This window comes from Varroa destructor, unplaced genomic scaffold, assembly GCF_002443255.2.
Source record: "Varroa destructor unplaced genomic scaffold, Vdes_3.0 BEIS01000005.1, whole genome shotgun sequence".
In the NCBI taxonomy this organism is placed as follows: domain Eukaryota; kingdom Metazoa; phylum Arthropoda; class Arachnida; order Mesostigmata; family Varroidae; genus Varroa; species Varroa destructor.
In genome coordinates, this window is record NW_019211458.1 from 11,451,131 (window position 1) to 11,476,371 (window position 25,241).

A 25,241-nucleotide genomic window follows, 5' to 3' on the forward strand; every position below is an offset into this window, starting at 1 on the left:
TATATATATATATACGAACTTAATTCGTTTCGCCGAATGAGCTGTTCGTGTCTGGTACTTTTGGTAATTTGCCGTGACGTAAACGCTTCATCTAATGCGTGAATGACTACGTAGGAAGATACATCGCACGACAACGCAGTGTTTGTTACAAATATCGTTAACGATTATTATAAAGGGTCAACTAAACATGCATAGCAAAACAAGCTATAAGTTTTTGGTGTTATTATGTTTTTGAATTGGTCCCGAAGAGAAAAGAAACCGTGTATTATATTATTAACTGTGTACAGCTGCAATGTATAACAAATGACCATTGAAAATGTAAGTAGAAATAAGCGATGGTATCGTTCCTTTGCAGACAGCACGAACCGGACCGATTTTCAACCCGTTTGCCACAAACAAGAAAATACCATAGAAAAACTTTTTTTTTTTCTTGATAAAACTAAAATTTTTAAATATAGACACCCTACTAATAGGTTCTCTCGACACAGTGTGGGCCGTTTCTGTTTTTCGCATCTACGGCTGAAACCTTTGTACGCATCACGGCAAGAATTAAGTTAAAACTTGTTGTTAGAGGAATGGGTTTGGCGTTTCCGTACTCCCACATAAATAAGTAGTGCAACTCGGTTATCGTTTGCTCAGTTCCGTTGGACGGAGCTGCCACACGCTAACACTAATCAAACGCTATGATAAAAACGTCGTACGTAATTGACGACACGCCGAAACTACCCCATAGATACTATAGCAGCTATAGGAGCTGCCGGCACATGAACTTCCGTAGAACGAGTAATTTGCTGGATTGCCTACGTAAATTCGACTTGATAAAGCACTGCGTTTTTACCACGACGTTTTAGAAGACGTCATCGTCTTATCGGCACTACCTGTGGGTTGTGCTAATGGTTTAGTAGCTCAAACACTCGCGACGGCTATTTTAATGCGTGGGTTTGACTGCTCGATTCAGTTGTCTGCTAAACTTTCGTGGTGACTCGACGCTGATATTGCGGTCGCCGCTGCTGTTACTCGAACGACGGCAAAGTTGGCTGGTTTATTTTTTAGTCGTCGTCCGTTTACCTCTGTACGCTGACCGTGGTGCTCCAAATACGGCGCACACTATATGGCCTCCTCTGCTTTTATTTGAAGTCCCAACTCGGTCCGGTGGCAATATTTGACGTGCATATTCGTAATGGCTGCGAAATCATAGATGACCTTGCAGCCACTGCGGATGTTATACGCCGATAGCTCTTGCTCAGAGTCAGCCGTGAACAGTTTCAACGTTTACATAGAGTAACACGACTGCGTCTTACCGTAGATACGTCTATGTATGCAATATGCATTGTTTGCTAGCCTTTGTTTTGCCGCTGATCGAAATAAACTGGGTCAACGAAATCCTGCCCAACTGAACCATCAATATAACAAATTGCATCAGAAATGCCTGTACAGCTCAATATAATTCTCAAACGTAGTTCTTGGTACCATAAATAAAATTCAACTCTATCTATAACCATTGCTCACCGTGGTAGAGGGTAAAAATGCACGACTAGGTCTAAGCGGTCGAAATATTAGCTTTTCTACATAATTTACACATGATTCTTGTATAATTTCAATGGTAATCGATGTAATGTAGAAACCGTTTGGTGGATCAGCTTCGTTGAGGTTATTAGCCTCGTTTTTACTAGGCAAAAATGTTAAATATGGACATGACTAAAACGGACCAGTTTTAGGTCACCTTCATTATTCATCGTCCGTCGAGCTTTGGACGGCCATCCGAGCAATGAATCAGCCATGCTGCACAAATATATAGAATGAAATGTACTGAATTAAAGCTGTAGTAAATTGATAGACACACATTGATCTGATTCTTGAAATTTAAGGCGATAGACATTGTGCAATTTATGCCGCGGTCGTTTTGATGGTGAAAAGTTTACGTCCTTGTAAATGAATTCAGGTATACATAATTGAAGGTAGATTCATTCCTAATTTACTTTCGCGCGGTGTCACTCTCTGCTATATTCGTAACAAATAATGGTAGGAAGATGCACGATTTGCTCGCTTCTCGATGCATATAGGATGAAAGAGTGTAATCATTAATGTTCGTATAAGGTCACCATTATTCAAGGTTATTAGGCCACGCGTGGCCGGCATGTACAACTAATATAGCCATCTCTCATCTGCCTAATTGTTTGTCTGCCTATCGTTATACATGTTTTTATAATGCTCGCACCAGTCACCCTGCTACTGAGTCAGCCATTAGATAGGCCGGCGGGGATGGCAGACGATTGCCGCTTACGCAACGCTCGCCAGCTTAAATTACTCTTGCTGGAATCTGACGCCGAACGATAGCATTCGTAAGGCCACCTATAAATATAGGCTCACTTCGAACGCGAGATTCCAACAACACCACCACTATAAATATTTATACATCTAACTGTTTTACTATGGTCATGCGAATAATGCGAAAAATTTTATTGCTTTCAAGGGGCAAGCAGATGGTCGGCTGTGGTACAGGACTACCCGTAATATATAACACGCTTGATCCAAAATGGGTCGTTTCTATCTTATACCATATGCAATAAGCTGGCGACATAGTTAGTTCTACCATAGCTACTATCGAACAGATAGATATTGATAATTATTTTATTATTATTCAACTGCTTTCGGTTGTTCTCGTAGAGGTGATGTGATGAAAATGTCCGCTTACCTTACAACATATGAACTATACTCTGACCCGTAAGCGTCAATAGGTGCTCCAAGTCATCCATATATTTTTATCGAGCTTTTGTCCATCGTGTGGCATGATCACCAATAATAAAACTCACAAACGTTTTGTGACACTCTGGTCGAATATCTCGATCATGGGGAAATATTTTATACAGTAAAGAAGCCTGCCGACGCTATATATCTATATATATATATATATATATATATAGCTGTAGATACAATTGGGCTTTCATGTGAAGAAACTTTGCGATGATCAGCAGACCGACAGCACATGAACGAAGGTAGATCTGCTGCCTGTCCTGACAGCGTCTTTAGGCCAATAGGGCAGGCGGACTAACGGGTTTACAATGTAAAGCTCTTTTCTTTTTCTCGGAAGCGTGGAAAATCGGGAGGACACTTCTGGCTTGCGGTCCCTTAGCGTGCACACGCGTACGCACCATAACTAATCACAGGGCACCCCATAAATGCCTTCATAACCGAACTCGAACGCGGCACACTCTAGCATAGTCACCGTTGTACGTGTATCTGTATGATAGTCGAACATCCCGTGTACTGGCACAGTAATTAAACTATCCCTAAACATAATGTTATACAATTATCTTCTTCGTGGCACACTACGTATAAAAGAAAGCAGAGTACAACTTAGGTTTGAAGTCGATCACAGCGAGCAGAAGTTGATCGATAATATTAAGGTATAGGTTTAGGTCCGCGGTTTTCGATATGACATTAACATATCGCGTGCGTGCTTCGCGCGAACAACAATGGGAAAAGACAAAAAACATCGACCGAAATGTGAAATAAAAACATTTTTCAGAAGTGAGACCTCTGAGGGTTTTTTCGCACATCTTACTTAAAGAGCCTGTCCCTCGCTTTTGCTCTAAAAATAGAGCCTAACCTTAGGCATTTTTTTGGTAATGGAAAGAATATCCAGAGCATAGTTATGAAGCTAACGAAACATATAACCTCTAGTCTCAATGATGTTCAGATAAGCAGTACAAAAGCGCGTAGTAATATATACGACGAAACTTACGCTATAAGCAGAACTCAATTAGCTCACTCGATGTTGTCCTAAACCACATAAATATTGCAGTGCTTTTCGAGAAGAGGAGAGAATGATATGGGATTCTTTCTCTCCATCGTTACATGTGAGAAAAAAAAAAGCCTGCATGACCATATCATTCAATTTTGGCAGTATTGTCCTGGTCCAGTTTACGACGACAACCACACATCTATTACGATACGGTTATTCGTGATATCTTCATGAAGTTAGGTCTTTCTAGTGATCGTCTTAACGCAGAGCCATCGAAGTGTATAGAGCTTCTACGAATTTCTGGGGTCGATGACGTTTATTACGGTCATACTGTTTAAGAGGTTCGACAAGACCCTTAGAAACGGAGCTTTGCGCATTCATAGCGTCCCTAGATCCGGTTGGAACGATAGACTTGGCTAGCATGATTACCACACAGGCTTCACTGAATTTCGCACCACTGAATGGAACATCTCACGTCTAAGAGGTCTGTATCCAGCATACTTACAAGCGACCACTTTCCGTTGATCACGTCATAGTTTTTGTTTTAGGGACTATGTATCGCCCTGGTGAGATGAGTCGAACCCGCGTTATGAAGTCGAATGGGGTCTTTAATAGTGTCACGTTGTGGAAGTAAAAAGGAAATAGGCAGATGGCGCCAGCAATAGACTTTTAGGGTAACGTATTGTTGACGTCACTGTTCTACATTGAATATATATATATATATATATATATACATGTGTATATATGTTGACGGTTTACAAGCGATTGGGAGCAATCGTTTGAACGAGCCTGAAGGTCGGCTTAGACTCCAAGTAGATGGCCTATTATCGCTTGTCGACGAACTCAACCGGGTACTTCAGCAACTGCGATCCTATGCACAGTCATGTATGTATGTGTTGAAACGAGTGTTATTTCGATAACATTCAGCATCTGGACATGACAGAAGTTTTTACTCGCCAACTCCCGTAAGTACTATGATGAATGACATAGCATAGAATACGAGGTATTACGTGAAACACAAAGAATAATGAACAGCAAGCGCTCGAGGCATGACCTCGTTGCATCAGCTACAAGACTAACAGCGGCACTGCTATAAGAAGATTGCTTTCTAAACCAGAATATATCCTGTGCTGTCTGTCAATGAGCCAATAGTGATTAAATATAGAAATCTTTGTAACAGTGACGTGAAAATTATTCGGTGTGAATTTTTACGTGAAGATGAATGATGAGGTCTTTTCAATGATTTCACCAGCGAATATAGTGTTTGTTTATATGCATTAGCAAGATAAAATGCCGCGAAGGCCAGAACTGTTTTGATGGGATACGCGCTTCTATTATACATACATGTACATATATGTATGTATTGATATCGTGCTGCGAAATCTGTTACGGTATTAGTCGTCAGCGGGAAAACTCTACGAAAAACGCGACAGAACGTGATCGTATACGTCACACTTTAGGGCTGGATTTTTCTCAGCGAAACGAATTCGGTAGTGACAGCACCCGAAGCCCGCGAACCGTATGTTGTCGATCACGTATTATCCTCTGTGGACGAATCAATAGGCCAACGAAGGCCCGACGCGTCGCTAAAGGCTCGTACCGGTGGGTGGTCAGGAGTGTTTGCAAAAATGCATTTGTAGCCAAACGAGTACACTGCCTATGATAAACAGATTTCTGAAAAGCAAAAGTATGTCCGAAAAAAAGGAGCCACAGATAATATTTGTTTGATAACCCGTGTTTGTTCCTTCGACGATGAACTTTCCAATCGTTATTTCAGTTTGTACCGTTATTTTCATGAAGTGAAATAGATATTAAATAAATAAGTAAATTAAATAAACAGGTATTCGGTATAGTGAATATTTATTGACTGCATTACGTTAATGGCTTATCGCCAACCAGTTTGGTAGGCCAAGTATGAATTCGCGCATAGCCAAAAAATAATTAGGTTCAAACTACTTCTACCCTAGGTAATTAAGGCGTTCTGAATATAATAGGAGGGGCAAAATTGAGCCTTTGTATAAGTAAACTGAAAGGTCTAGGTCCAAGAGAAATCAATATCGATTAATAAGCCAAATCAAAGCCCTTTAGATATTCTTTCTGCATGTATGCAATGTATATGCTAATCCGAACGTTCAGACTGGTCGAGTTCTGAATGGTCGGTACGTCAGCATCTTCTCTTGGAACGTCAATTTAATACTATTCTGGCTGACTGATCGTACCTGAGTGCTGATTAGTATGAAAGCAAGCTTTTCATAAGGCTTTTGTCTTTTAGGTCGTAGCTACTATACTTGCATGCAGTGACTCTATGTTTTGTCTTCGTTCTTTTTCAGCGCGAGTGTATATCAGTCCACATTGGTCAAGCTGGCGTACAAATTGGAAACGCCTGCTGGGAGCTCTATTGTCTCGAACATGGTATCCAAGCCGATGGGCAGATGCCCTCGGAAAAAGTATGTGTTGAGGGAAGTTATGTCGGGAAAGCAAAAATGAGATTGCTTATTATTTAATTTACTAGCAAATTCGCTAACGAGTTGTGACCGAATGACTCTTTTACATCTAATTCTATTCTTCGTTTCCGCAACAATTGATTCGCTGCTGGGTTATACCTAGACCTAAATACGTACAGGAGTCTTAAGTAAAGAATATGTATGGGCATTGACCACAGCTATGCGTCCACTGTCATTTTCCAGGTGTCTGGAGGTGTAGATGACTCATTTTCGACCTTCTTTTCGGAGACTGGCGCTGGTCATCACGTGCCACGGGCTGTCTTTGTCGATCTCGAGCCGACCGTAGTCGGTAGGCTTAACCGTTTTCGCTTTCGTACTTCTCTAGGTTATCCCCATGAGCTGCATTTGAGTTTGCGTCTCGCACTATGCTATTACACTATTGTATCTAATATCTTACGTTTGTTCTATTATTTATTGTTTAAAGATGAAATTTTTTTCCAATTCTTGCTCACCATATTTATATCTAAAATTTCTATCACTCTCTGTTGTAACGTGCCTACTAATGCGTTTTGCTAGAATGTACCTTAAATTATATTTTTAGCTTGTACTATACATAATATCAGCTATGAGGATAATTTCCGTCAAGCTCTTGACTTGCAAACATGTGTACGTGTTGACGACTCCACGTTCTTAGGATACATGGCGAGGATGGCGTCATTACTATAATAAGTTTACGTGGGCTGTCAGCTCTAATTTGTTTCTCTATAGGTAAATTTTCTGCATAAAATGGTAAGCTTGTGCAACGATGATTTTCCTTTTGGAATATCAGTGTCGTAATAATTTAGTTTCACTAGGCTGAATTGCCTCTGCTAGAACATATGTAATCATATACGACTATTACTGATTTTATGTTTCTATATGTCGATATGCTGGTAGCCTTTCGAATGGGGGCCCGTCCCTTGGCAGCGCACTTTTGTTGACAGTGGCCGCAAGACCTATAGCTCAAAACATATATATATTGGATTCACAGTGAGGACCCTTTGCAAGCCTTTTTTTTTTCTATACGCACCTGTGTAGGGGATTTTTGTAGTTAGTTAACCAGCGGAGTTAAATGCTGCCGACACAATCAGAGAAGGATATCGTTTATAATCGTCGTGAAATTTTCCTCAACGTTAACAAGAGTTAAAGGCAGATGCCTCTCCTCTTCCCAATGAAGCGTGTCATGCCAGGCTTTCTGTTCCAACAGCTCGCAGTTAAGTTAAGACGCATAGTCCGCTTTTCTATCAGGCGTACGTGAAGCGTCTACATTTTTCCAATTTATATATATATATATAGGAGTGCAGCGCGGAGCATCTAAATGTAGATGTTTACTTATGAGTTGTTTCTAAGACTGAATTTGACAATAATTTTGTTTGTATGTCTTTCAGGCTGATTCACCTGGCGTAATAGGCCGATTGTTTGAATGTAATAGAATGCCTAATATCGATCCCGGTCATAAAAGTTTCGCCACCATTTACCACCATTATAGTTTTGATTGGGAAAATATTATTCGTATCATCCAGAAATACCTTTCTAATATTTACTGTAGGTGAAGCAATACTAGGAGATATAAACTTGCAAAGGTGTCATTCAAATACACTACAGGCAGAAACTTTGGGTGGGAAAAAGAGTGGGTCATAAGTCCAAAACGTGCCTCAACAAGACTAAGCAGCTAGCATTAGATTTCTAGCAACCCAATTGATAATTGATATTCCTCTGTCTGAAACGATCGTTAGTTTCGATATAATAAACCTAAGTGTGCCAAGAATGTTTTTTTCAGCAATTTTCATAAATGTTCAAGTCCTTCAAATTTAGGCTCTATCGGGTTAGGTTAACCTCATAAAAATCATCTCGGGATATTTAGGCCGCATTTATATTAGGCCGGGATATATAGGCCGCATGAAAACTAGCAATTTCGGACAAGAAAGTCTCTAATCTTAGTAATAGTTCGACCTAGCCGGAAGTATTAGACGCTATCTTATCTTCGCTCGAATTCCGGAAACGAATACTGTTATTCGTTCAGGAGCAATTTGTTATTTTGTTCTAAAAAAAAAAAATGGCTTTCGCCTGATGGCAAGATTTACGGATCAAAGACAAGAGGCCCACCAGAATTTTTCCAAATCGAACTCACCACCCTATATATATATATATATATATATATAAAAATTCTTATATGTGCTCCTGTACACGTAGATAGTCATGTATTGGAGTGTCACGGCATGTTTACTTTCTACTGCTAAAATTTGATTCCCAAACCAGCAATAATTTTTCCTTTTGTCTTCTCTGAAACGCTACCAATCTGTGCTCAGACACATGAAGGGGCGTTAAGTTGGATCACAATAGGATTCAGTAAGCATGCTACCTGATGAAGTGGGTCAGTAGACGGATGTATATATAGAAATTAGTACTCGTTCCTTTTTCACATATGAATGTACAGGCGCGTCTGTTTATGAATGATAAAATGATTCGAAAATAAAGATAAGAGTACGTGTCGAAGGTGAGATACGAACGATTCTATAAACATGTTCAAAATCGTATGTATTGCTCTGGCGTATTCAGAGCGCAACGCTCTCGTACGTCTGAATTATTACTGGAATAACCCTAGAGAGCGACACTACCGAAGAGTGTTTTTTTATTTAGCTATACCTAATTTAACTAGTTACTCATCACTGAACATGTTCTTGATTAATTGATACATTTATTAGAGAATTTATTAGAATACTGTGCTACCTTACTAATATCCATATAAAAAATCGGAACATACCTGTTAAGCAAACGGAAACATTTGTAAGGCCTATACACCTAATTTGTTGTCTAGTAATGAGTCTATTAGTGGAGCCTTGTTGGCGCTGGTTGTTACCTCATTTCTCTTCTACCTGTTAACATCAACTACTTTGAGGGGAAACGTTTTCATTTAATCTTTGATGTAGTAATTTTATTATGATCATTGCGCTGTGTTGTATGTTTGGTGATACCTTACCAATTACCTGTTCACCTCTGTTACTGGCCAAGCAATTATTTGCTTTTAACCAAACGCGGCAATAACCCCTATCCTTATTTATACGTCTCATATATATATATATAACGAAATGCAGTATTTATCCTAGGTAAGCCGTGTTAAAAACCTAGCTCAGTGTACCGTTAAGCCTTATTACTAAGCCTTTGTTGGCTTGTTAAGCGCAAACACAAGTAACATTAACGCGGTATTTCCACTAAAACATTAAAAACGTCTTATATATGCAATAGTCATCGGTAACTGTTATAGCACCTCATATGTTACCAGCTGTATAGTAATTGTTTCACTGCTATCCTAATTCCTGCTGCGTTACATAATATGGTCCATATGTAAGTTCTATTTTCAGTTGTACTTATACCAAACCTGTGAAGTTTCAGTTGCTTTTTCTTCGTTTTGTTAATACGTCGATACGTGCTTCTTCAATTGTAGATGAGGTTCGTACTGGTCATTACCGTCAATTATATCACCCTGAGCAACTGATCTCTGGCAAGGAAGACGCCGCTAATAACTATGCTCGTGGCCACTATACGATTGGCAAGGAAATTGTCGACCTCGTCCTCGATCGAATCCGCAAACTGGCCGACCAATGCACTGGTCTTCAAGGTTTCCTCATATTCCACTCGTTTGGCGGTGGAACCGGATCCGGATTCACATCTCTGCTCATGGAACGCCTCTCGGTAGACTACGGAAAGAAATCCAAGCTCGAGTTCTCTATCTACCCAGCGCCACAGGTGTGTCCATTACATGGTCTATGCGTGCTACTGCTATTGTTTCTATCAGCGAACGGTCTTCAGTCATTTTGGATTTTTCCTGCTAAACGATGCTAAGATGTCTGATAGTGCTCGCTGTATACGTTAGCGTGCATATTAAGTACACAGATGATAATATACATTGAATTCTGTAAGCGCCCATAAGCAAAAAGAACATAAACGTTGAAGCTCATACCACATAACGCTAAACATAATTATTGACTATATAATTATGGAAAACTATAAGTGGTAGAGGCGCCTAGTCTAATTTTCTACGCTACCGAATATTTTCAATGTCTATGAATAAATTGGCGAACACTACGTTTCTTAATGCGCCAAAGGGGCATTTAAATTTCTCGTAGTGTAAGAAGTCTTGCGATACAGGTTTCTGTATTGAGTTGCTTGGTAGAAGCGTTTGGCCTAGATAGGCTCTCAGTTAGCAAAAACACCTGGGAAATAAAACAAATCTTTACTTCGCTGAACGAATAGGCAACAACGTTGAACATATATGACACGAACCATCGTTAAACAAAATGCTGGACCTGTTTGAAAAGGCAATACCTAAACGGATTTCACAACAATTTAGAGGTTTCTATCGGGCTGAACGCACTTCCGCGTACGTGTGGTTTGCTTGTTCGCAGTAGGCACCTCGATAACTTCTCGGTACGAAATGTTTCATATATTTCGCAAGGTTGAAAACATTGGATTGCCTCTTGAAGGTAGAACTTAACTCACACCATATAAAAGTTTCGCGGTGTTTTTTTATGGTTTGATGGCATTCTAGCTCCCGCTGAAAGGAATCCCATGATTTATGGAAGAGTTTTTGGGTTCCACTCAGGAATCCGGCAATATCATTAGTAGTGCGTCAACTCTTAATAGTATTACTTAGAGTACAATCGGAATCTGTTAAACGAACCTTCAAGACAGAAGTAACATATGTAGGGTGCGCCATCTTCTGTCGCGTTCAAAAAGAGCTTTATAGATACCTAGATGAACAACTAGCACACGAGCTGTCCGCGATGAAATCACGGTCAAACTGGTTATTCTGTATGCATGGAGTCGAGTACGTCTACTTTGACGGGCGCTGACCTCTGCCCATGGAACCCATGCTGTTCTCAGGAATACCCAATGATTCTAGAACTAATCAATTGAAGAACGTTTATGATTAAAGGTCATCGTTTATTAGGTGCACCTGTAACGGGAACGACAAGGTCTAATATCGTCGATCCGCTTTATAGCCTTTTTCCTTTCACACAAGTAATATCACAAGGGTGATTTTTGCGTTCATGAGTACGCGTCATGTTACTTCGGCATTTATTTTATTAGCTAATATAAAACTAAGTAAGAGTTGCTGCTGTCGGAGTATCGCGTATCTATTCTAGACCACAAATGCGTTGAAAAGAAGCATATTTGTTTTTATTTCGGTGACCTTCCTCGCAGGTGGCAACTGCTGTCGTGGAACCATACAACTCAATTCTTACTACCCACACAACTTTGGAGCACTCGGACTGCGCTTTTATGGTGGATAACGAGGCCATCTACGATATCTGTCGACGTAATCTCGACATTGAACGGCCAACTTATTCCAACCTGAACCGTCTGATCTCTCAGATCGTCTCTTCGATCACGGCCTCACTTCGCTTTGACGGCGCTCTAAACGTTGATCTAACAGAGTTCCAAACGAACTTGGTTCCCTACCCCAGGTACGCGTAGTTAGGTATTCCGTGTATATAGACGGTGACTACAGCATGAAAATGCATTCGCAACTATATTGTATTTTTTTTTGGAGCCCTTATAACATGTCACTAAAAAAAAGATTGATCTATTAACGTTAACGAGCGATGGAGATCCAACTTAGAATTGAGGTTTATTTCTGAGGTATTATGAACTTAGTTGAAATTTCTTTCATTTAGTTCTAAGCAACTCATTAGTATATTCCTCGTAGAAAAAAAAATTTATTTTACGGACTGAGGACTGGCAAAGAACTGCTAAAATAGTAGCTTTTAGTTAGATAATATTGGCGATTTTCTGTCCGACTGGTTTATCTGATTTCAGTTGGCCACATACCCACTTGTTGTTGTTGCCCCACAAATGCAAATGCATGAAGAACCTGAAACAAGTATCTACATGAATCTGCCTTAACCATCAAATCTGTGTTTCTCAAGTCTTTATTGTGCCAGTACATATTATATCTGGTAGTCTCGATGCGTACCCATCCCGTGTTTCTTTATAACAAGCTGAATGAGCTAGTTGAATCGCACTCACGCAGTATCATCAAGGAAGGCACATGTGCTGTCGTTGTTCTTTTTGTGTGTATGACGCTAGTTTTTGGCATAAGAATTGGTAGCCACTTCATATACTTGTATATGCGGGTTTGCCCGAATGCTAACTCGCCTTAATGTGGTCAGTCACGCGGAGGGAACTCCGCCGAGTTAGCTCGTCATAGACCGCTAAATCTTATAATGTAGGCGTACGGTTTGCCAACTCAAGACCTGATGAAGGTTGGTGTTGGCTAGGCATTTGCTTCACCATTTCCTATGTACGGAGTAAATATTTACCCTTAGCAGCAAGTGGGTTCCCTTCCATCTGCGTTGTTTATCTCCAAGAGCTATTGCCTGACAAAAAACGGCAGCTCGGTTCACCCATTACGAGGTGTCTCTTGGTGACCCTTTTTATTGTGCAGCATTCTGAGGGCTAAATCGTAGGTGTTGGTTAGGTAAGCCCGGACCAATCAAGGAATGATGAACCTGTACGTGAATTATGTGCCAACGAGCAAAGCGATGGTACGGATGGAAGCGTCCATAGAGACCAAAAGACTAGAGGTAGGCCTACAACCCTAACAAAAATACACGTGATGATTCCTTCGGAAAACATATAGGGCGAAATCACCCAACCTTCTGTAGAAATACTGTTAAATTAAGAAAAGTAGGACGATACTTTCAGCCTGTTTCTTCTATGTGGACAACTACGCCACTTACTGCCGCTACTCCAGCCGTTAGTCCTTTCCAATTTATAGCGGCTTGCAGAGCGTTTCATTTATTACTTAAGAACAGCAGACAAATACTAACGCCTACCTGTTTCCCCTTCGAACATATGTCTGTCTCGCGGGCAAATGTTTGGACGACAGATATCCTATATCGACATTCATGACAACTGACTTCTTCTAAATTTTTTAAGCATAGGTTTTTAGGACTACACATCATAAAAAAGGCAGCGCTCGACTCGTGCATGGTCTCACCAGCTCGCCGTCCTACTGGAGTCGATAGAAATTATGCTAGAAACAAAATCTTGCTCCTACAGATCAGTAAATTCACTCGTGACCACTGTCTGCGCCGAGAATGCCCTACGTATCCTTTACTCCAACTTTCACCTGATATCCCCGATTTAATTCCCTATGGTTTTCATAATACCCTCTGGCTTAAACGAGTCGATGTGTTTATCAAAGTGGTAAACTGAATACGCTCCCAAGTGACGCGTTCCCTCTGCCGAAGAGATTCAAGCGCATTTCGACTGTGTTCAAGAGGTTTGTTTCCTACAAACTGACCATGTCACCGGCCATCGAATAACACTGAGTAAAAGACGTCAACCTACGGCTCAGTATGTTTACGTAGGTCTAACTAGAGGGCTCTCTGTTTCTAAGCAGTTGTACCTTTACCATCAATGTCCATCAATCGAATCGGTGTCTTGTACCTCACATGTTACCTATGATGCCAAATTTAATACTTCGAATTTTACAACAGCTGCGTTGAGCTTAACAAGCTTACACTTGGATTACATTGCCGCATACAGATACACAGGTACTCTCGTTGCAGGCCAACTAGCATTACATACTCTTTCGACAACATATGTCATGGCCTACTAAGTGTTTCGTATTAGATAATACGAGTTGCTTCGGGTTGGCATTAATATCGCTTGAAAATATTTTATTCAGATTTAAAACGAAACCGTTTAGAGATGATTAAGTTTACGGAAAATATTCCTCCATATATTACAAGATTCTTATGTATTTATCAAATGTTTTATTTATTTATTAAATGACTTCTGCAAACTAAGCCAATTGCTTGAGCTAGAGTTGCGTTATCGGAGAAGAGGGCTAAATATGAGTCTTTCACTTTTGTTCTGGGAACTTTGATTTATACTCCTAGTACCATTTATGGAAGCAGTTAACAAAATCGTTGCAGAAACTGAGCAATACCGGCACGTGGATCTATTGTGTCGCCAAGTAAATCATCATCGACCTTTAAACAATTTTAAGTTGCTTGGAAAAAAGTTCGCATTGTAATTCCGTCTAACAAAAAAACTGCAGAGATACGACGAAGTCGAGCGATTTTGAAAGTGGTCGATGCCTGATGACGAAAAGTAGACCACAGACAACAGATTGAGGCCAAAGAAGGTGATAGTACGGGCATGGTAGCACTAGAAAGGAATCGCCGCTCGTTATGAGTTGCAGCCCTTCGGCGAAAAAATTAACTCGGATTTCTACGGCCAATAGTTACCAGGTTCTAAGATTACAACAAAGCACTGAAAAAAATCGAGAAAAATTATTGAAAAGGGGAGGCCGTGTCTTTCGGCGTGATAATGCCACGACACACATCTTTATTTAGCCACCAAAAATTCAGAGACTTTGGATAAGAAATCGACATGCATTTGCTGGATCTTGCATGATCAAACTATCATTTGTTTCGGCCTCTGCAGAACTTCTTTAGTGGTGTTCCTTCAGCATCAATGGGACTACAGAATTTTTTACTGAAACCGCACTACTACTATGTCCTACTATGATGGGATCATAGTGTTACTAGAGGAATGACTGAAGATCACCGATCGAAGTTAGTTTAATAATGTAATTCTAAAACGTAAAACAACGCTCGCTTAAGGACGAGTTTTTGACAACACAATTATCGTCGCTATGTGCATCTGTTTGGTGTGTCCGGTTTGCGAGATGACCTTGATGCTTTTCATTGACCTTTTGTTTGGTATGACTTGATTGCTTCGCCAATAGGATCCATTTCCCGCTAGTGACTTACGCACCGGTGGTGTCGTCAGAGAAGGCTCATCATGAGCAACATACGGTTGCCGAGATCACTAACGCCTGCTTCGAGCCTGCTAACCAGATGGTGAAGTGCGATCCACGCCATGGCAAGTATATGGCCTGCTGCATGCTCTACCGCGGGGACGTTGTGCCGAAGGATGTGAACGCTGCCATTGCTGCTATTAAGACGAAGCGCACCATCCAGTTTGTCGATTGGTGCCCTACAGGATTCAAGGTGAGAAACAGACCTGTTGTGTATGTAACAATATCACCCCATCCATGCCCCGTTTATTCACCAACAAACCTATTTACGTGTGATTAGAAACGATGTAGACAACAATTCTTGACACGATTTATAGGCAGAACTTTTTGATGAGTTTGATTATTGTTAGAGTATGGCACTACCATTGAGTCACGTTTTACTGAAGAAATTTATTGCTCAAAAATTCCTCGAAAATCAAGATGAGAAACAAACATGTTACACATGTAACAATGTTATTTCTGCTATTCTCTACGTTCATTTCCTCTGCTGTTAACACAGAACAGACCTTTCAACACCCTTACCTGTCATTAGTAGAACTAATGTAGCAACAAGTCTTCCAAGTGAGCCAACGTACCGTCAAGGTGTAAACCTACCTCACGTTGCGCAATCAAGCTACATGCTTAATTGTCTCACAAAAATCAAGAATTTCTCTGACTCCACGGTATACATGGCCTGCCGTTTTACAGTATCGTCTTTATCAGCTGGCCGTAGGCGCCCGCAGCACCTCATCCGCGTACAGAAAAGCGCCGTGCACATATCTCTATAGCTATCGTGCATGCCTGTTAAGTTTATATTTCTAGGACTTTTTTGGCACCGTCCTTGCGGTCACCAGCGGATCGAGGAAACATCTTGCCTTGCTTTTCCGTTTTTATCCGGGTTGCTACCTCCATATCGATTCGTTCAGCCCACATGTTGTGTTCTCGGGGCTCCGCACAGAGATGGATAATAATCCGTGGGCAGAGTTCCTGGATTATTTTGTCTATGCCCCTTTTAGGCGCGACTAAAACGACTACAGCCTCGTATATATAAGAGCTTGTTGTTGGCTCTTGCCGCACTTTGTCTACAGGATCCCTAGCTCGTTCAGTCGGTCGAAGAAACAGTATATTTCTGTCTGTTTGCTAGCAGCAAGCCCCCGATAAAAATCGGTAACTACTGCACTTGCTCGTGTCCTGGTTAATCATGTTTGTCCTTGTCATGCTTGCGTCCTACAGGGATGTTCGAATGAATCTAAGGTAGGTAAATGACCATATGTCGAAGACACTGAGTCGAGATATAAGCGAGCGTAGTTGAGTATTTAGAATCTACTTACTCAACCATTCCATATGTTTCCACCAATACTCGTGATAACGCAGCGTATTGGTGTATTAAATTTACGGTACGTCCCGATTCTAAGTCATCCAAATTTTTTTTTTTATTGTCATTACATCTCAATATCTTTTTTTAGAAGAGCGCTGTAATTCATGTAAGATATATGCATCTGTTGTGGGTAGGGGGTGCATAGGCGTTACTGGTACGTTTTTTAAACGTCACTGAAATACGTCCATGCACAGCATCTGTGTGAATGCATGAAAAAATCATCGAAACTTATGACTAAAATAACGACACTCGATTATGCGTTACGTTCAGAATATACGGTATAAGATTTTCATAAACTATGGCTATTATCGGGACCCATTTTATTAATTATTACTAATTACTCTTACTACACGATATAGAATAGTAATGTTGGCGAACAATAATTAACTTAGGTAACTTAATAGTTAGGTTGTTATTGGTAATAACTTAATCCGCTTAATATTCTATTTATGCAAAAAATAATTACTATATATCTGTATGCGAATCGATAATTAGGAGATATAAAAAAAATCAAGTAGTACTTTTATTGGCTAATTTTCATACATTGGCCGAATATTACATGGCCTTTTTGGTGTTAGGAGCTTTGTCTTATCCTTATTTGATATTCTTTCGTGTTCTGCAAAATCAGGTTGGCATTAATTACCAACCCCCAACAGTTGTTCCTGGTGGCGACCTTGCCAAAGTGCCTCGAGCAGTTTGTATGCTCTCCAACACCACCGCGATTGCAGAGGCCTGGGCTCGTCTCGACCATAAGTTCGACTTAATGTACGCCAAGCGCGCCTTCGTCCACTGGTATGCCTCCCGTTTTTATAACCCTTATTATAATCAAAATGTTCAAATAGGGTTTAACGATGTTCTCCCTATTTGCTTTATTTAGAGATATTTGCCGTGTCCTTGGATTCGCTCTATTCCGAAAAACAATACGTCTATATAGATACACATCCGCACTTATACACAGAGACATGGCACCTAATAAGACGTGTCTGAGTACCAAGGTGTATACAATACATCTGGACTTATCGTACAGGCAATCTGCCAGCTGGCTTTCACTGGCCTTTTAGACGTCTATCCGCTTTCCTAGCGGTCCAGGAGGCGGAAATCGCCGGGCTACGTGACTATGCCCACAAAGGAGGCATCTAAGGCCAGCAAGCTACATGGAAGAAGTTTGGCCGCCGTGAGAAAAATCCCTTGTTCACCTCTTACAGTATAACTCTATTGACACTGAATTAATCACGTGAAGCCACCGGAAAGCCAAGCCTATTTCCGCCTGATGAATGATCTGTTACTTATTATCCTCATTTCGTTGCTTTTCTCATACCTTCTTCGATTCGTGCAAATGTAGCCAGTTACTTAGCCCACAATCTCAGCTACTTTAGTAGAATAGCGTTAGTGCAAGTTCCTATAGAGATTGCTGCATGACTGTGGCGGTATTAACGGCCGTCACGCCGGATCCCATCTTTGAACCCTGCTTAGGTAGCCGTAGAACTTGCGAGATAGCAGCACTGTCAAGCTATTACGGCCTACTTTAACGTCGGAAAACACAGACACCAAAAACATATACACATAAATAAGGTAGCTTCGACAATGTTCGATTCGTCTGAGTAAGAACGTATTGTAAAGAGGAATTCGTCTAATGATTTATTTGACCGTGGGGACGACTAAGCGTGTGCTTGAAATTCGAGCGTATGTGACGTATGGCTATGTAGTGCATTGTTTGCAGACGACCGTACTTAGCAAACAGTCAGCACATACGTTCATTTTTTACAACTAAATACTCCTTGAGTAGTTTGTCCGTATGATGTTCTAATAACACAACCCCCTTTATTAACATCGTCGCCGTAAGTCCGCTGTGTGCGCCCCCTGTTGACATTTCCGAAGTTCGAGCTCCTAGATATATCGGAACGCCAAGCAGATTTATAATCCCATCCTCTAGAGATTTTTACGGTAATCTTTTAAGAACTCCTGGCTAATTAGCCATTCTCAAGGCTAAATCACTAAAACTAATATCAATGGTCGATGTAGCTTTACTGGAGTAATACAGGTCATGCAGCTGTGACCACGAAACAATTTCCCTTACGGATGTACGGCGTATAAAATCTGCGTAGCCATCGGCAGTTTTCATCCAATGCAATACCTCTTATAATGATCGCCTCAATAAATCCATCTATTTATATGTACTGTATATACGCAAACTGCTCGAATACTCAGCGCTCGTATGTGCTAACTATTTCGCCTTTACACAGGTATGTCGGCGAAGGTATGGAGGAAGGTGAGTTCTCGGAGGCTCGCGAGGATATGGCCGCTTTAGAGAAGGACTATGAAGAGGTCGGCATGGATTCCAACGATCAGGGGGATGACGGAGACGAGTACTAAATGTCACTTGCACAATGCGTCGTTCGCTTCAAACAGGAACCTACACGCATTTACCTGACTTCACCAGCATTCGTGTCGCGCTTTGTATTTTATTTCTGCTGCGAACTGTTCTAGGGGAAGCTCATAGGCTGCAGTCTTCTTTTCTTCCCTTCTCTAAATTGTTTTAATTATCACGTGGCGATAGTCGGCGGATGGAGAGCGCCAATGCATATTTATTCTACACCCATATGTTTGGAGTAAATCATCTTGTATAGCCTGAAAAGGCTTGCCCGGTCTCCTCCGGAGGCAGAATAATGCAAACGGCCCCTTTCGCCAACGGAGAAATGACGCGGCTTATAGCCATGTGCTGCGTACATCTAGCTACTAGCCCCACCTATGCGTTTACCCACAGCAGTGTTCCACTCTGAACCAAATAGGCCAGGCTTTGGTTGAGCCTATCTCCAAAAAAAACGCTTTCCACTCAGTAATCAGAGTTCTGCGGACTTTACATTACTAAGCTTTATAATATCAATGTTGACGGTAACAGCCAAGATGAGTATAGGTAAATGCGCAATAAATGAGCTTTACGCCTACGACACCCGTTTACGTTGGCGTAGTTACTTTCGCATAACACAATTGGTAGCGTTCTTTCTTCCTAATGATATTAAAGTGTATATAAACATGCTTATATATAGTTAGTTAAATCGGATTATATTTTTAGAATGAATAACGCTGTTTCGGCTAGTTGTTGTTTTTAAAAGCGGCCTGATCACCCGTCTTAAGGTAAACTTAAGTAGGTCGAATGTGAGATACGTAGCCTATGGGACGAAAAGAAGTAAAGACAGCTCTATCTAGTTGTTGATGGATGAATGTTTTCCACATATGTAATCCGAATCTGAACTGGTCGTTTTAAAGATCAGTTCTATGTAGAGGCTGTGGCATATCTGTAAAGGTTTTCTATACGTACTATGCATGCTGACGTGTCCATGAATACGTAATTTTACATATGAGAGTTTTAAATAACTTTCAATTCGGTTTCAATAATTCGCTCGGTCACCAGAAACACGACAACCCAATTGCGTTTTCTGTATCACAAAAAAAAAACATTTTTAGTGGAAGTAACGTTTTGTTATGGTAATATTAATTCACCTATCTCGTACTGTGCAAGGGGTGCGATCATGTAGGCGATTAGGTACCTGTGTGTTCCCGACCTTGCATAGAAGGCTTACTTAGTTCAGGGCAGCCGATTTAGTACTCCTTTCATTACAAAAACGTCATCCTTGTTGTTCAATTACACGGTAGAGATACGTCGTGGGGTGGAATAATTGGAAATGATCTGCTTTATCTTTGGGACCTCTCGGTGATAAACATGATGTAATCTGGACGGGAGTCCAAGCATTTCGCCAACCCGCTAATTGATCTAAGTGTCATTGATTCCTAAACCTAACCATATTTTTACATCTATACAGACACGTTATCATTTGTGTTATGATAGGTCATCATTTTCAGGCACTCGGTGACTGTGTTACTAGGCGTCAACAAATTGTCGGTGGTTGTTGTTAAGTGCTTACTTGTTACTTATACAGTCACCGCTATCAGCGAAATCCTGTGAGTTGTATGTGGTATAGCTTAGTTTACATCGTGCTTAAAGGTCTGTTGTTGTTTTGTAATATCTCATCATATTTACTTAATTTTATTACTCATATTTTTTATATAATAGTGTGATTATTGATAAAATGTTATTAGTTGTCATTGCGACCAATATTAGACAATGCTGTAGACAAATTTTTCTGAAATGCAAAAGCCTTTGAAGTTAGGTTCAGTACGGATGATCGAAAACGCATATAAAGATGCATGGCTTTTTACATCGCCCATAATAGGTCCACGTCAAAGGTACAATGTGAAGCCTGTCACAAACATTACAAAAGAAGATTCGGTTGCAGATTCATAATTTTTCTTACAGTTAACAAATTATCTGCAGTTTGTGTGGAAAGCACCATCAAAACATTGGAAATTACTAACAACGCTTATCTAGCACTTCATTCGTAAACCTTTAGCTAGTTTAAATCTTCATCGGCTTATACAAGTACACATATAGTCTAATTCTACTAAATGTATCTGCCTTTTCAATTGCTATGGTCAACGGTAAGAATTTATGATAGAGTCTCAAGCTGTCTACTCAAGTGAGTTCAGAGACAGAAGAACGTTATATAGGAAGAAGGCAGTCGAAAGTTACCGTTTCCAACCGCGAGTCCCTACATGTATGCCCTACGGGTCTTCAGATAGCGGTGGATGGGTCATTGAGCAAGACTTCTTTCGTCAAAGGGGGCCGACCTTTTAGAGTCGGGACAAATAGAAAAAACAATGTGTCGCTATTACGTTCATAGAGAGGCTATTTCGACCTATCGGAAAGCAAACGCAGAAATGTATAAATCTGCATCGCACGGATCTATATGGTTTGTAGGATCAGGTAACGAGAAAGAGGTAAAGGGAGAAAGGGAGGATAGACAGCTAGAAGAACTGCGGGGGCATCTTAGGGAAACTGTGGGGAAGAGGCTGCGAAAGAGCGAACATAAGTGATGGAAAGGTCGAAAGCGAAGCTGGAGGCGGCCGGCTGCTCGAAGGTAGTTGTCGTTATAATATCACCATGCAGTTCTTGCGTCTGGACACAGCCGAGAGGCGAAGAGACACAGACCGACTCGCACCTGTTGTTTTGGAGTAACCCATAAGGGCGCTAGAATAGGAGCATTGCCTGCTTGCTCGGGCTTGCACGGTCAGACTGGCGGTTGATGGTGGCAATTCACAAAACGGAAGAGGGAGAATTTATCCACCAAGTCTGCCCATTCTTCTCTCCGCTGTTTTATGGGAAAGGGGAGTCTGGAGCGGGTACCGATAACCGCGACGGGGAAGTGCGCCGTATCTGCAACAGGTGGTTGAGAAATCCGCTGTTCAACACCACCGAGGATCGTTAGTGGAAAAGAAAATCATTTATATCTGTAGGTGTGTATTTACACGTACACCGAATAATCAGACAGTTTTATTGTAGAAGAAGGAAGTTTAAACCAGTGCGGCGAAGAATCTACTAGAACGCTACTGGGCTACATGAAAATCAATTGGAAGAAATTTGAATATTTCATGGATAATACCAACATTAGCTAATGCTAATCGTATTATAACATTATAATTATATTATAATATTAACAATGCCAACTATTTTTTTGGCCATAAAAGGCTATTGTAAAGTGTGCTGTTCTATTATACGTGGATTGATACCTTTTGGTTTCAATACGGCGAGAGCACGCAGTCTTCCTGTAGAAGACAGCTTGGTGGTCCGTAGGATCGAATCTGTCCAACCCTTTCGTTGGGGAGCTGTCTGTAAAAAGGCTGTCTTTCCTCTTCCTTTATAGGCAGAAATAAATCATAAAGAGGAATAGTCTCCATTGTATTTTAATGGTGATGTGTCTGTCTGTGTCAGCCGTGCGTTAGACGTTACGGGAAGATACCTTGCCAGCCGTCTACTGTAGTGAGTGCCTGACCGCCGTCCGGCAATACCTGAAGCACCTGAATTACAACTTTCATCGATCTCGAAGAGAGCAGTTAATAGTGAAACTATATTATAGCAACCTTTCTACAGATTAAACATGATTTCCTAATTACGCCATTTTACCGTGCTGATTTTATCAAAAATAGAGCGAGAACAACCACTCAGCAATATCATTTGTTAAAACGATTGTTTACCGACTATTGAAGTTTTATCTATACATCAGGCAGAACATAACTTCGATAGTGATTACTTTTCACTTGTGATTTTCTTCCGTCAACGAATTTACTATCACGCGGAAGCAACAGGTATCTTCACATACGCACATCATTTCCGTGGTGTCCAATGGAGAGGGCATTCAGAGGCTGCTGTGTCGGGGCCTTGTGTTGCCTTTGTACCGTGAGATGCTGCTGCTATTGCTGCAGGCCCAAACCGTATAACCTCGCAGCAGGTTACTTCCAGTAAGCGACTGCGGGTGTAAATACATCACCCATCGACGTTACTGCAATAGAACAGAGCTGTTTTTGCGTACAATGTGCCATCGAAAATTGTCACCATAGCAAACAACAAGAGAACGAGGTTCATACTGGGAAGACGACGCAAGAAGAAATTTTCGCGAGAACTGGAAGCATCTGACACTAAATTGCGCAAAACTGCAACAATAACGTCAACAGGAACAGCTCCCTGCAGTTACAACTAGGCCAACTACATTTTCTATTCTAGTCCAATCGTTAAAGCAAGCTTTATAGAACGTCTTTACCCACAACGATTAACTTCCTATAGCGCGAAAAGCCCCTTTATCTGGTCTCTTGATTAAGAAACGATCAATCGTTTTAAATTTAAGTGGGATAATTGTTGATTTATGATATACTTTGTCTACTAGAATATCTTTCTGTGCACCTGTGTCTCTGTGTCACCAAAAGAGAATGACACTGAAAATTACATAGAACAACAAAGTACAGCGAGTGCCGGCATTCAACAAAAGCCGCACAGGCTTCACAAAAAGGCACTCACGTCAATGTTTGCACCGAATCACGTTGGCCAAATAGAGAGCGTCAAATTGTTGAATCGTTCCAAGGCACAGGTTTATACAACATGTGCTAAGCAGAAGCAGTGGCAGAGTTGGCAAAAGCTAACGGGCTAGCCAACAATGGAAGTTAGGAAACAAAGTACTCGATACTTTAAGACTTGAGACTTTTGCTTAGAACTGGACCTTCGAAGTATGACTCTAATACTTTTTTATTATTATGAGATTGTCGATCATTTCGAAGAATGTATTGTTCGTTAAACTCCTCGGCGTCGTCTCAAGTTACCCTCGAAGTTCTAATTCCACGTTGAAGTTTCGCGCCGCGTCGCGCTAATCACCGATCGGCTGATAAGTGTTAAGAAGATAAATCGAAGACACGAAGTTATCGGTGGCGAAAACAACATAATTCTTTCAAATACTGGTGCCCACAAAAAAAAAACAAGTGACTTCAATAGGATACGGCATCAATAAAAGCTGTGAAAGTTGTATTCGTTTGAAAATAAGTGTAATTATAGTACGTGATGTGATACTAGTAGTGGCAGCGATATACAAACATCCAACACAACACTGAGCGTATTAATGTCATATGACAGAAAAAACGAAAAGGACAAAAGAAAGAGAAATCATAGGACACCTAACCGATAATCAACGCCGATTTGCAACAGGACCAGCTGCCACCTAGCACCTATCGCTTCTATCTGCAGGTCAGGACGTCCGTATACACTGAACATCTTTCACTATTGTCTAGACTGAATTTGTTGTGACAATTCGAACACGATTCCTGAACCGTGTTTAATCTGTTAGTGTCAGACGTGTAGCTTGTGAATATTTGCTCTACGTGTCGTGGACAACTTTGAATTGACGAAGTATCTAAGTGTAGCGATTACATAAACGGGTAGCAGCAGAACAACTTCATAGCCCCGCGAAAAAAAAGCCACAAATTAAAATAACAGGAAAAACATTTCTAGCGGAGAAAAGGGAAGCATTAGGCGCAGCTTAGCGAGCTATGGCAAGATCGTCCGATAACTGTACGTAAGCACAACAACCGTAACTCATACCCCTAAGAACAAATGTACAGCATATGAAACTACTAAATGTTATTTCAGGCACGGCCAGAGACGCGAACGCAATATTTGAGATTCGTATAACACACTGAAAATGTGTCGCGCTCTTATTATTATTATTACTATTATAGTTGACGCTTTTTCACACATAAACGCACATAAACGTGCCTGAGAAATCGTAGTTCAAGTAGCTTTGGGCCGTTACCTATATGACCAGTCGGTGTCTGCCACACAGTGTTTGCTTGTGAAGATAGATAAGGTTTATTTCCTATAAACCTTCCCTTATAAAATTTCCTAGAATCTTCACCCTGAACTATTATTTACCCACACAGTTATTTGTTACGACACACTGACCAATATTGATGGGCTATAAAGTTATCGAAATACTTTCGAGGATTGCACCGCGTTCACCCTAACTTGCAATGATCAGTCATCTCAAAGTGATATAGGTCGACTACAATGGTAGCTGTCTCGTCCACGCCATTATGAATGAAAAAATTAACAGAACGTACAATCCTAGATGAACCGAACATTGCGTTGATAAATAGAAAACCTGAATGATTCACAGACAATAAAGGACGCCTCGAGCAATTAAGAAGAGTCAGACTTGGGTGTCGTTAGATATAGGTACGAATGGTTGAAGAAGAGTTCGGGAATCCGAAGGGCGACCCCAGATTGACTGAGCGAATTGATTCTCTTTTATCAGTTTGCAGGACGGTTCATGTAGAGCTGTGCTTGAATTAGAGTTCTAGGTGTGAATGCGAATATAAAAAGCTATCTAAAGTTTTGTAGTTACTTATAGTAATATTTACGGGAAGTTGAAAAAGTTTCATAGT

At 40.8% G+C, this 25,241-nt stretch overlaps 2 protein-coding genes and 1 long non-coding RNA gene across 5 annotated transcripts in view; 2 read left to right on the plus strand and 1 right to left on the minus strand.

Annotated features, from left to right (window-relative positions):
* LOC111251545 (tubulin alpha-1C chain-like) overlaps window positions 1-19,409 on the plus strand; it is a 20,375-nt gene extending 966 nt beyond the window's left edge. The window contains exons 2-8 of one of the 2 annotated variants that reach the window (XM_022808214.2): window positions 6,076-6,192; window positions 6,433-6,538; window positions 9,674-9,975; window positions 11,434-11,696; window positions 14,993-15,257; window positions 17,050-17,213; window positions 18,665-19,409. In XM_022808214.2, the coding sequence (XP_022663949.1) occupies window positions 6,076-6,192; window positions 6,433-6,538; window positions 9,674-9,975; window positions 11,434-11,696; window positions 14,993-15,257; window positions 17,050-17,213; window positions 18,665-18,794 (1,347 nt within the window). In that variant the 3' untranslated portion in view covers window positions 18,795-19,409. The remainder of the gene's footprint in view (window positions 1-6,075; window positions 6,193-6,432; window positions 6,539-9,673; window positions 9,976-11,433; window positions 11,697-14,992; window positions 15,258-17,049; window positions 17,214-18,664) is intronic. The other variant, XM_086991436.1, reaches the window with a different exon arrangement.
* Window positions 18,987-22,811, minus strand: LOC147755273 (uncharacterized). Its single transcript, XR_015329308.1, has 2 exons — window positions 22,047-22,811; window positions 18,987-21,693 (listed from the first exon to the last, which is right to left on the minus strand). It is a non-coding gene; the product is annotated as an uncharacterized LOC147755273 (long non-coding RNA).
* Window positions 22,737-25,241, plus strand: part of Epac (Exchange protein directly activated by cAMP) — a 207,958-nt gene continuing 205,453 nt past the window's right edge. The window contains exon 1 of one of the 2 annotated variants that reach the window (XM_086991409.1): window positions 22,737-24,369. In XM_086991409.1, the coding sequence (XP_086847535.1) occupies window positions 24,348-24,369 (22 nt within the window). In that variant the 5' untranslated portion in view covers window positions 22,737-24,347. The remainder of the gene's footprint in view (window positions 24,370-25,241) is intronic. The other variant, XM_086991410.1, reaches the window with a different exon arrangement.